The sequence below is a fragment of the Ruditapes philippinarum genome, unplaced genomic scaffold, assembly GCF_026571515.1.
Source record: "Ruditapes philippinarum isolate M1 unplaced genomic scaffold, ASM2657151v2 ctg4479_1_1_1_1, whole genome shotgun sequence".
Taxonomy (NCBI): Eukaryota; Metazoa; Mollusca; class Bivalvia; order Venerida; family Veneridae; genus Ruditapes; species Ruditapes philippinarum.
This window is the reverse complement of record NW_026855941.1, coordinates 26,524-40,020: the sequence shown is the minus strand read 5'-3', so window position 1 is coordinate 40,020 and position 13,497 is coordinate 26,524. Positions and strand designations below refer to the sequence as shown.

The 13,497-nt window shown below is 31.3% G+C and overlaps 1 protein-coding gene across 2 annotated transcripts in view; it reads right to left on the bottom strand.

The window, feature by feature from the left end:
- The window catches only part of LOC132744908 (uncharacterized), a 55,920-nt gene that overhangs the window by 23,188 nt on the left and 19,235 nt on the right, over positions 1 to 13,497 (bottom strand). For both annotated transcript variants that reach the window (XM_060733700.1, XM_060733699.1), the window contains exons 10-11: positions 13,083 to 13,385; positions 5,587 to 5,871 (exon numbers count right to left, since the gene is read on the bottom strand). In XM_060733700.1, the coding sequence (XP_060589683.1) occupies positions 5,587 to 5,871; positions 13,083 to 13,385 (588 nt within the window). The remainder of the gene's footprint in view (positions 1 to 5,586; positions 5,872 to 13,082; positions 13,386 to 13,497) is intronic.

Sequence of the window (13,497 nt, the reverse complement as noted above, 5' to 3'; positions counted from 1 at the left end):
CTTTTCTCTATATTACTCATTATGGTTTGGATCTTTATGCAGTCTTCATCGAGATATTCTTTCCGCCGTGGGTTCTGGTGTGCCCAAAATATGCAATGCGTATAAAGAAAGTGTCGCTAAACGGACTCCAAACACAGAGTTTTCAAACAATCTTACCACCAAACAATGCTTAACGTTAAAACAAACCCTTATTGAAACATTTATTGAGGTTGGTCTCAAAATAAAGGAATTGCCTGTCAAAATTCCACATCAGCATCATATGTGCTGAAGAGATCCATAGGTGTATGTCCAGGCATTGTCAAACCAATCATTCTGGTGTTTTAAATACATTATTTCATACATAAGTGTACCTGGTGTTTTCCTAAATCTAGACCAAACTTTTATTATTCTGATATTACGAATGACTGATTGTTGAAAATTACCAAATTCTCCATAAACGACAATATTACGAACTCCTAAATATTGTTTGATAAACGCGCTCTATGTCTGGTCTATTATGAAAACCCCAGATTTCACATCCATATGTCAATATTGGTAAAACCATTGATTCAAAAAGTTTTTTTCCATCAACATCAAGATGTGCTACATCAAAAAGAGAAGTTAGTGGAAATAGTGCTTTTGTCGTTTAATACCCTTACAGTTTGATAACAGTTTCCATTGGCATGATATAGAAATCATTTACATAATAACGTATCATTTCCATAAAACAATAAATGTATTATTATTCTGTGTATCACTCTGTAATAAAAACTAATTTTTGATATAGACACATTGTCCAAAGTCGACCTTGGATAACCATAAAAAGATAAAAGACATTTAGTATATTAATAAAAGCATGGTTACAGCTATGTTTGTAAGTAAGTGACTTTTTCAAATGTACACATATGGGAGCTTCTTTATTGTCACTTATGTTAATAACGGTTAAAATGAGGTTTGAGGAAGTAAAAAATGCTTGTCATTTGTTTCATTGAAATTATTTTAAATTATTCCACTCCTTACTACAGTAAACATGTATTAGTAGTTGGCATGGATCATTGTCGTCATAGAGTACCTTTGTTTTGTGAAATATTATGTGAATACCACTTACAAAAAATCAAACTAAAACGGAAACAGAATATCGACTAGAATTACACGTTACTTTTATTCGGCTTCCCGTGTTACTATAAATTACTACAAATAAAAGTATATCTTACCGGTGTTGATTATATAAACACTAATGATTATGTTACAATAAAAATAGTTTGCTGCCGAAATTATGTTCACCGTTCCTCATTTACCATTGTCATATTTATTTGATTTTGCGTTGTTTACTAGAAATGATCTCGAGTATAATATTATTTTTGAGAACAAATTTAATGAAGAAGTTTACTTGCAGTTCACTGCATGACAATCAATAAGAAAATACTTGTGCCTGTGAGTGAAAGTCTATTTAATACACTTACGGAATCTGGAAGTGAAGTAATATACGAATTAAAATAATTTAGGGAAGAATTATATGTAACAATATCTTTACATATATCAACTGCTTAATCTTGTCCAAGTTACGTTTACCCAATGGAAAATAATTTAGCATACCATTAGTATTTACTCTGTGACAATTTTTTCAAATACTCGGTATTTTTTTTTTACATTTTTAGTATTTATTTATATTGCTAGCACCAGATAGTTATTTAGTCTGTTGAGGAAGTGATATATAATTTCTTAACTTACGGAATAATGTGATTTCAGTCAAAAATACGGAACTTTAATTGTTCCTTTAAATTGACTTTCCAATTACTAAATGAAAGTAATCCGTAGTTTTGTAGATGCTTTTCTATATCACCTGATCCCACGACGGATAGAATGTCTCAATGAAGACCTTATAAAAATCCAAACAAAAATAGGTAAAGATAGAGGAAAGCAAGAAGGGTAGAATCACATTTAGAATTTCTTAAAAAATCATTTAATTTTATATAAATGTTTAAAATGTTGAAACCTTACCCTGTGATTGATCTATTGTCATTCACATATCGAGATATACTGCACATCTGGACAGCGGAAATTCACACATATTTTTTTACCTATGCTCAATTTTGAGATCAATATAGGGTTCCACTCCCGTATAAATGGTAGTATGTTGAGGTAGGTATAGGGTTTGTACTTTGTACTGGTTGTATGACATTGTGGATTGTTCGGCTGTTGATGTTGTATTTTGGTATTTCTTAGCGCTACAATTGTCGGTTTTGACACGCCCGAAAAAGCATTGTAATTGCTGGTCTACAACTGCCATTTTACTTCTAATTAACATCTTGCATTAATATGACCAATTTAACATTACAACACAGTAGTTAATCACAGTGTGACAGTTGAGAGTGGAGTACAGTGTTTTTGTCAGGGTACTTGTTTTACAAACAAGGTATGTAACTGTTGTATGGTTGATGTAAACATCAAATTGTAAAATATTAAGCCTATTCTGGACTTGTTAAGTAACATTGATTTTAAGGTACAGACCACAACACCACAAGACATCATCTTTATTTGATATTTTTATCTTTACAATATGCAAAAAACGGCAGAATGCAATATCTAACATCAAAGTGGTGACGTTTTGAGATGCTGGAATCACTTTGTGATTTCAATTAAAAAAAACTTTTATAACTTGTTGCTAGGCAACTAGTCTACATAGCAAAAATAAAGATATTGAACATGGAAAAGAGGTCAGACATTTTTAAAAACTTTTTTGCCTTTTTTCAGATTTGATTCTAAAGCCCAATGAAGATTTTGTATAAATGTACAACATTAATTATAGCAATATTTATAAGGTTGGGTAAAAATATCACCATACACTTCATTAACAACAGTGATAATAATATATTGATGACTAATGGTGATGACAATGACTCTATTACTTGTTGTTTTCTTATATTATCATTATTATTATTTCATGTTCCAAAGGGGATCATTTAGGATAAAAGGTCAAGGTTAGAAGGTTAGCAAATTTCTACGTTAATATTTTTTTAGTTCGAATAAGTGCAGCTAAAATTTCTATGACGAAACTGCATTTTCAAGACTAAATTCCAGTTATAAAATGCTTGCGACCATTCCAATTTAAGTTTACTGTAAATATTTGAGTAAAACATTCACAAGCTGAATTTAATATGAAGCTGCAATACAGTTTTTTGTTAGTATCTTAACGGGTTAGGAGAAAATGGTACATTATGTGGCATCAGCATCTGCTCAGTGTACCTGCCCGACTCGTGGGTTTCACGTATATAGGAAAGGAATGTGGGCTGTCACCTGCTGCGGTGAAAGCCTGTACCCAGATCTTATATTCTGTCCATATATCCAGCTTGGTCAATCTGGCTCTAAGATCATAAAGTCGCCCATATAAAGCAGTTTCTTTACTTTCATTTAAGATGATTAAAAGGCTATTCTGATTTCTGTCAAAAATCTTACGATACCTTTAAAAAAGGTTCACATAAATAGAAGTGTTGAATTTTGCTGCGTTGAAACAATAGTTATAATGAAACTGAAGAAAATGAGAAAAAATAAAATATGCAAAACATAAAAAAACAAGGATAAATAACATTCAATTTTTGACTAGTTTTAAGTGATTAAAAGTGACTAAATATGGAAAGTCATTCAAAGTAAATAATACAATATTAATAGATATACAATAAAAATGAAAATGAATGAGTGAAATGATAATAAATGCTAAAATACAATGTGAATTTGGATCTCTTTCAAGAAGAGTTGTTTTTAAGACAGAACGCTTACTTGGTAAAACATGAAAGTTTTTACCCAAATTTATTCCAAATACAACCTGGCTATTTCTTTTTAAGTACATCATATTCTTTTAAAAGTGCTAAAATGTACATTTGTAAATCTGTAAATCTTGTTGAATCCATTTTCATAGATATGAAAAGTGACATTTAAGAGTTGTCAAGATCTACATTTGACCTTCACGTCAGATTGTAAAGTTCAACATTTGACCTTCAACTCAGATTGTCAAGTTCAACATTTGACCTTCAACTCAGGTTGTCAAGTTCAACATTTGACCTTCAACTCAGGTTGTCAAGTTCAACATTTGACCTTCAAATCAGGTTGTCAAGTACAACATTTGAACTTCACCTAAGGTTATCAAGTTCAACAATTGACTTTCATAACAGATTCTGAAGTTCAACATTCATTTTACCTTCATCCTAGAAAAAGACTAATGTATATTATCATTATAACCATATAAACAGCACATGTTTATTTTTCATAAAGTAAAAAAACGTTTCCTTAGAAATGTGTCCCAAATTAGCCAAGGACACTTTGTGATTGTAACCTTGACTTAACCTAAATTGACATGAGTTTGCTTTTTCTGCTTCAAGTTATTTTGTCCAAGCCATGGAATTATGAGTACATATGTGTTAGTAAAAGAAGTCTAAAACTAAACCAAAATGTTCAAATATAAAAAAAATATCATGTGACACTGCTCACACAGAATATTTCTATGAAATTTAAAATCCCATTCTGGCTAAAATATATGTATATATAAATATATTGATGACAATTATGATTGATTAGTAAGTGATTGATAATTAACGATTGTTTGAATCACAAAACAATATTCAAGAAAAAAGCAAAACTAGGCAGTTGATTCCAAATTGGTCTATATACATGTAGAACCGAGTTCAAACACAATGAAACCATTTGAATAAAAAATATTTAAATATATTATTGTTCTCATAAACTAAAATTTATAATACATTGTATATAATACATAAAACTTATTCTTTTAAAAGCATTCTTTTAATTGGGGACCATACGCCGCTTTTCATGGAATGGCACTACTGTGTCACATTGAAGGTTCCATGATAACCGCTGTATGAACACATCTGCGGATGTTTCTTAATTCAAAATGTCACCATTTTTGTGTTAAATGTTAAATTCTGCTTAAGCCGGTGCTAGAGGGCGTAGAGGGTAACTTGCACTTTCCAGTACCGTCCATAAACAGGCTCGATCGAGTCTGCAATATTTTCAATTTTGTTGAAAAGTTGTGTTGGACTCTCTTTAGGGATTCTGTTTTTCTCTATTTTATTGTTTAGATAAAAGTGATTAAAGTGAAATTTATTTATATATTTAATGCAATAACATCAATCGGCCTAATGTGTATAAATGAACCATCTAGTCATCATCTATTCTTTTTGTTACTACAGTTACATTTCCACATCAGACTTTTACGCACATACTCCTCGTTAAATTGATTTGATTGTAGAAGATAAATATAAGAATAAAGAATGCAGTCTGTATCAGGAAAGAGCTTTATCACATAACAACGTTTTCAAACATCTACTTATACTTTTTGTCATTCTCTTAATAGAGTTTCCGTCTGATCAGTTTCTTAAATATTCTTAGAAAGTAAAATGATGTATTCAAATTCATTTGAATTAATTTATCAGAAGAAATTATATACATTGATATTACCTTTGATTATTGAACATATTGTTAAAACGTTTTTAAAACAAATCTTTAAAAAGGAAAAAGAAACCTAAACTCTATGTAGAAAGTCTTATGCATAATATGATAGTAACATAAAAGCAAAACATAGACAATTCTTACTAATTTCTGGTGTTTTGGCTTGCACAAGAATAGTACGCGCTCCAAGACCACTGACGCTCCATGCAGCAAGTTGTATATGATATATTGTGTCAGGTACGAGCTCCGTCAGAATGTATTTCGTGGCCGGTGGAAGTATTTTCACCTGTCCATGTGTATGTTTTCGTGAGTCATTGTAGTAGAGTGTGTACTTCATAATTTGTTTGAAATCTTCAGGGGCGTCCCATGTTATTTTAATCTTATTTGGACCTCTTGCTGTTGCACGCAAGTTTCTCGGTTTGAGAGGTACTGTTAAATATTCACAATAATCATACGTTGCCTTCTATTACTGTTCATGCATATAAGTTATTCATTTTTGTTTAATTACAGTACTTTGAAATAATACATTTATTAGAAAAGCTGCAAATAAAATCAAGCACATTAAATCTACTCGGCAAATTTCATTGCGTTTTTGAATGACAATTATTTGGTTTCAAAAAATTTACTTGAAAGAAATCATTACATAAACATTTATCAAAAGACAATAATATGCATTATTATGTAAGATAATCTGATAATGTGATATAACATTTGTGCAGTTTTATGGATAAAATTCTGATAATATAGCTTGAGACAGGGTCTTTCAAAAAGAATGGTCCGGAAACGCACTTCTCGCTACAAATAAACATGTCTTGGCAGAACTCGGAATAGTTTGCAATACGCAAATTAGGTTAGTGTTCAAGAAAAGGGTGAATATCAAATACAAGAGCAAAAATGAAAATTCTAACGACATGATGTTCTTTAAAAAAATTTAAACTTGTGAAAAAATGATAAATATTTCCGCTATATCTGTTGACAAACATAGTTGGCTTGTTCAGATATTTGCCGATAAACGGACTCATTTTGAAAATGCACATAATTAAACATCAAATATTTGTAAATAACTTCGGGAACTATTATGATACGATTAAATAACATTTTTCTGTAAAATCAATTTCTATTTTCCTATTGAACAATTCATAAATTATACAACTTGGGCCTATTTTCAAATATGAGCAGTATTTGTTTTACCTTGACACCGGAAACGAAATTTCTAATTTCATTGCAAATCTATTAAACTGTTACCTTTTAAAGTAAAATTTATTAATGTAATGTAGCCAGGATTAGCTTTCAGTATTTTTTGATAGATTTATCAAAACATTATCTTATAATTTGATTTTTGAATGGTGATGAACTATGCCAGATGACGATCGGCAGATAACCTAATCACGTGATTTAATTGAGACATCTTTTTTCGTAAAATTGGTCCGACTCCAGACCATTCTATTTGAAAGACCCTGCTTGAGACTACTTCCAAAATCTATAGTAAAAATACAGCTGTAACAGTATGTTCATAAGTTGTCAAACATTTGCATTAAACATCTTCCAGACCCATAGGCAGATTAAACTACTCAAAGAGTTTCATTTACAAATATAAAAGGATTCAGTAAAAGTAAGATTTGATCTACACTGGGGAAAAAGAGCTAGTTCACACCATTACCCTCTCTGCATGTCAAAAACGTTGGCTGCGCGTCATACGCAATGCGGGACGCTCGCTTGTTAGCAGCATATAAAGTGCATTATTGGAAAGTACAGACAAGGTTAATTTCACCTTAAACAAGAGAGAAAGTGAAGAGATTCTTCTCTCCAAAATGCATTGTTTAAAGACAGAACTGAACAAAAAAACATAAAATACTGAAAAGAAACTTCTTTAGTAAAAGACAAAGAACAGAAATATATGCAAAAAATGTAACACTAAAATCTGTTATGCCAGCTGAGAATCAAATATAGAATAAAAAAAATAAAAAAGAAAGTATGTCTTGCTTGTTTCCACCACTAAAAAAACTAAGACATAAAGACAGAAACTGTAATTTGAAAATAATACAAAAGGTTAATGTCTTAAAATCTAATATGGAGTAAAATTATAAACTAGATATAAAAATATACAATAAAAGCCATTAGCCAATTAAGGTTGCTGATTGTCCAACAAAACTTAATTCAACAAATATCTTTATTTATCATGCAACTGCTATGGTAACTGCCCGATAACACTTGCCTGATAATTATTTTTGATATCAGGTCAGTAGCCTGATATCAAAAATTAGCCCCGCCCATTTTAACGGACTTTTTTTCAATTGCTTATATTCGAGCATTTTCATCAGCATGTGAATTCTACAATGTAATCTCATACCCTTACAAGTCTTGAATCAATATGCGAAATTTATTTATTTATTATTTGGATTTCAATTACGAATAAATTAGATAGCGAATAATTTTAGCACCAACTAAATATAGTGACGTCATAATCTATATTGCAAATGACATCATCGATGTTCACGTCATACTATACATGTAATCATATAACACACAGACTGACGATTTTCTTTGAGAACTTGTAAATGTTTACTTTATTTCGCCGGATTATTATTTAATAAGTGAACAAATTGTTTCGTTTAGAAAATAAGACGCATGTTTGTGTAGCTTGTGTTTGATTGCCGATTTGACTTTTCTTTGATTGAAATTATCGTGAACTTTTGAATTTGACAATTCAAGACAAAAATTGCAGTAAAGTTTAGTTTGTGTGATTCTAAGCGGATTTTTGGATCGATGTTTAAATTAAAGGTAAGAATTTTATCGTATTAGGCCTACATTCTGTTGTATCTTTTATCCGAGTCGAAAGAAAAAATGGCCGCCAATTACAAATTCTAACTGTCAGGGGCGGTGGAATTTGTTTTCAAGAATTATTTCTTTGATCAAAAATTCCTCTTTTTAACAAAATTCGCTATTTAAAAGTAGATTATTTTGTTATTTTGACAGTTATTATGTGTTGCATGATAAATAGAAAAACATGCTACTGTCTTTTGATATCAATTTTATCAGGCTCGGCTGATATGTGCAGAAAGGGCTCTGCAAGCCTCGCCCTTTCTAGCCCATATCAGCCTCGCCTGATAAAATTGATATCAAAAGACAGTAGCATGTTATTCTCTATATAATATATATCCTGTTTTACCATCAGTACCAAGTATCATTGTAGACTAATAAGCTGCACAGGATCAGAATGGATTCTTACGTTATTAAATATATTAATTAATTTCCAAATCAGACAATCAGCTAATTGAAAAACATGTACGAAGCGTGAAGATACGAACAGCTAACAACAATCATGCTTGACATTTGTATGTACAAAATCCCATGGACCTGTTATACCAGGCTGTATACTTTTGGCAATTAAATTTTAGTATATTGATAACTAAAATCAGTCATATTTACAAAGCAGTTAGTTCCAAACAGAAAATACCACCACAAGTTTATGATACAAGTTTGGCATAAGCGAGGATCAAAATGCGTGATGTTGTAGAATTATGCAACATTAAGATTTTTAATATACACGAGCACCGCGGAGGCGCAGAAATATACGCCCGAATGCAAATTTGTTTAATCACACAAACATCCATCTTATGTTCATTATTTGTAAAAAACTGATAATTCAACTTTTACAAAGTAATGTATAACCAATCCCCCACCGACCCAATAGGCACAACCCTTTTTTAATATCAGTGTAATGATTGTTGAAAGCATTTGGGTTTTTTTCTGAGATCTGGGCATTGTAACTTTAAATAACAATACATACATGAAATAATTTTTCTATATCTATGTTCCCTGGAGCAGGGCCAATATTGACATAAGGATTAATATAAATGCTGTAGATGTCAACAAGGCATGCTTCATGCAAAATATCTAAGCTTTAACAAAAATATAATAATTTTGGGCATATTTAAAATGTGTGATTACTTCCCTTTATCTTAAGCTTTTTAAATTCAGCCCTTCAAAAATGCAGTGGTAGTAATGGACTAAACTTTCTGAAACTTATTATATTGGCATTTCTTCCTTTGAACATAATTTAGAAATTTCGTAACATCAGTTTAAATTAATAAGATTGTCTTATTTCAAAATAAATAAATCATATAATCCTAAAAGCTTCTGAATAATAATAATCTTAACAAACAAAAATATTAACAATACATATAAAGTTTGATAAGAAACATCATAAAATAATTGAGTTTTGGACAAAAAGTGGTAACGTACATAGTTATTTTTTAGGAGGAAACGTATTTGTTTTTGCATGTAAGATTGAAATATATTTCACTGAGTGAACACCAGATGCAATATTTTCACTAGTGGCGTAGCCATGAGTGAAAATATAATAGCTAGTGTTCACGAAAACAAATAAATGTTCTTTTTATTTCATGCTTTATTTAGTGATTTTAAGTATTTTTTATTGATTTTGCCGCGTAACGTCACGCATAATCCTTTGTGACGTCATCATATCATGACGTCACATCATCAATTTTGAAATATAGTTCTGTTAAATTTCTCTAATTTTGTTACATTTTTAACATGATTTATGATGGCATCGACTTCCTTTTCCTAAAGAAGCAAAAATTACGTATGACTGCATTTAGTTTTGCCTGTTATTCCATTTAGTTATGATATTCTTTTTATCCGCATTCAGATAAAGTCCGGCTACAGTGAAAATGATATCTTATAAATTCCACTAGTAGTTAATCAGAATATAATTATCTGATATATTACCGTAAAACACTGGAAAGCATGAAATAAATACGGATTTTATATGAGTGAGTGTGACCTTGACCGAAGGTAGTTCAAAACTGCTTTCTGAATATTATCCCAGTAATATAAATAATATTTTATATAGATCTGCCAAATAGATTTAATTGCCTGCCATTGGCTTAAAAGAAACAAAGCTCGGCTTAAAGGAAACAAGACGGACACAAAATTTCAAAATTGATAGAAAATGACCTTAAAGAAAAGTGTGACCTTGACCTCAGGAAGGTCAAACCTGTACTCTGCACATTGTCTCATTATGGTTTACATTTCTGCCAAGTAGTTCCAATTTCCTTCGACTGGTTAAAAATACGGACCGGACAGGAAAACTCGTATATAAGTGTATATAAATCAATTGACACCCAGGGCGGGTGGCCCTAGATTGCTCAACTGCAGATACAAGTCAGTATATATGAAATTTAATTTAGCATCTGATATTGTGTATATGCTCCAAATATACACATATATAGCTCGAATTACAATAATTTAAAGTATTTGGTAAAAATGAATGTCAAATAATCCTTAACTTCAGTGCCATATATTATGTCATCTGAAACTGTGCCACAGGGCTGTATATCATTAAACAGAAAGCAGAACAGTTTTGACCCGAGGATCATAATTGGAAAAAAGTTGTGAAAGGTCAGATAGAACATGCTACGTGCAAAAAAGATTTTTAAAGATTTTTCTTGTGCAGTTATTCAGATATTTTAAGAACTTTGATATCGGCTGCATCAAATGGAAAAAACGATTATGAAAACTCGCAAAGTTTGTAGCAGCCGAATAAAGTTTGTTTTTCTGTGTAGCCTAGGGTGATGAATTCATTTTGGAAGGAAATTTCACGTGGATTCTCCAATATTTCATGCGGTACGTAACGTGACACAAACAAGTAAAAAACCAAGAAAGCCATTATGACCCTGAAATTGCTCACCTGAATATAGAAACTCCTCATGACAAGGAATAAGAAATATTGTAAGCTATTAACAAAAGCAGATATAATATATAAATCTTAAACTGATATAATAAAGTTCATATTTGTATCTGATATAGTGCATGTGTAAAACCATTGCTGGTTGCTATTGATGAGGGAAAACAACAGTTCCAAAAGATATGTAAATAATAAAAAGATTTACAATATACATATAAGGAAAATCAATAATCCCCTTGAACGAGACCAATTTTGACCCCATGGACTTTATTTGAACAAACTTGGTAGACACCCATTAAAAGATTTTTCATGCTAAATATCTAAGCTCTAGCTCTTTGGTTTTTTTTAAAGAAGACTTTTAAGTTTTTACTATATACATATAAGGAAAATCAATGACCGCCTGGGACAGGACCAATTTTGACCCCAGGACATTAATTGGAACAAATGTGGTAGACATCCACTAGAAAATGCCTCATGTTTAAAATCTAAGCTCTAGCTTTTTGGGTTTTTTTTAAAGAAGATTTTTTGTTTGTTTTTTATATACATTGTACATATAAGGAAAATTAACGACCCCCTGGAGCGTGACAAATTTTTACCCCAGGGCTCTTATTCGAACAAACGTGGTAGACACTCATTTGAAAATGTTTCATGTTTAATATCTAAGCTCTACGACATTGGGGTTTTTTAAGAAGATTTTGTTAAGTTTTTACTATATACAGATTAGGAAAATCAATGATATCGGGGCCGGGGAAATTTTGACCCCATGGCTTTGATTTGAACAAACTTGGTAGAAACTCACTAAAAGATGTTTTGTGCTTCATATCTAAGCTCGTAACTATTTAGATTTCTTAAAAGAAGATTCTTAAAGATTGTACTATATAAATATAAGGCAAATCAATGATCCCCGGGGCGTGGCCAATTTTGATCCCAAGGCTTTTATTTGAACAAATTTGGTAGACAAAGATGTTAAATAGAAGATGTTTCATGACAAATATCTAAGCTGCAGCTCTTTTGTTTTTGTTTTTAAAGAAAACTTTTTAAGATTTTGATTTTTCTTTCTTCCTGATGAAATTGGCCTGGTGTTTATGAGGAGATGTCGTTTAAAGTAAAACCTTACTGACGGACGACAAACGGGCGGACGCCGGACAATTGTGATCAGAAAAGCTCACCTTCGTGACAGGTGAGCTAAACAAAATCACACAACACCATTTTAATGATAATAACGTGAACTTATTGCTTTTTTATTTTAATCAAGTTGGACAACAGTGAAAGCTATTGCAAGATAACCTTGTTACAATAAACTTTATTTAAAAGACTCCACTGAGGTCTTTCTTGACATGACTGGACTTATATTTCTTCCAGTCTTTTATCCTATTTGTTGAAGGTTCATAGTTAATACTTACGTTCAAATTTTCAGATTAATTGCTCACTCTTATTTTTTTAAAAATGCGAATTATTATTTATAAAATGAAAAGAAAGTTTATAAGGTTTTACTCAAATGGATCTAAGAAATTCATTTAATAACGACTTTAAATGAAATTCTGGATAACATATATTTTTCTGTAAAATTTCCCAATTTTCATATTTTTCCATGCCCAATTTGCTATCAATTTTTATATTTCTAGGCTTTTAGACCTAAGTGGAAAGCATTTTTTTTCAATATTGTTTATACATGTCTAGTAGCTTTTAATTTGTTTGAAAAGAAGCCCCCCTACAGAACAAAGGATCGAACAAAAAAGACAGATAACTGTTATATGACATGACACTAAAGAATCAACATCAAAAATGCTCATCAAAAGCACAAGCTCTAGGCAGTTTTAAATCTTCTTTGCAGCGTTTAATCTACGATATTTAACGAATTCATGATACAGAAAGAATATAAAAAACAGACAACAAATCAATCAAAGTCATTCTGACATGATGTACATACTTGTTGTATTGCAAATGGCTCTTGCATCGTTACATGGTCCTAAAGAATCTGTCCAGCTAGAGCGATGATTGCATTCTAATATAGAGCTCTCCGTCCCGCTGCAATTTACATTATCCATGCGTATCATTTCATGACTTTTGCTTGGAATGTTTTCTGCCCGTCCGTCAATATAGTCGAGCTGTTTACATAGGGTACTGGCTTCTTTGTTGCCCCAGTTAGTGTTGCAGACGCGACCCCATTCACCATTGTGTTTAACCTGTACTCTACCATACCAGCGATCGGAGAGTCGAAATTGTAAGTCATCTGAAAGAAGGAACAAAATGATCTTGTTATTTTGTTCGATATGACGACATTAAACAACATAAATAGGTCAAATGTTGAATTTGTAACTTCCTTAATGATTCAAGAACAAAGT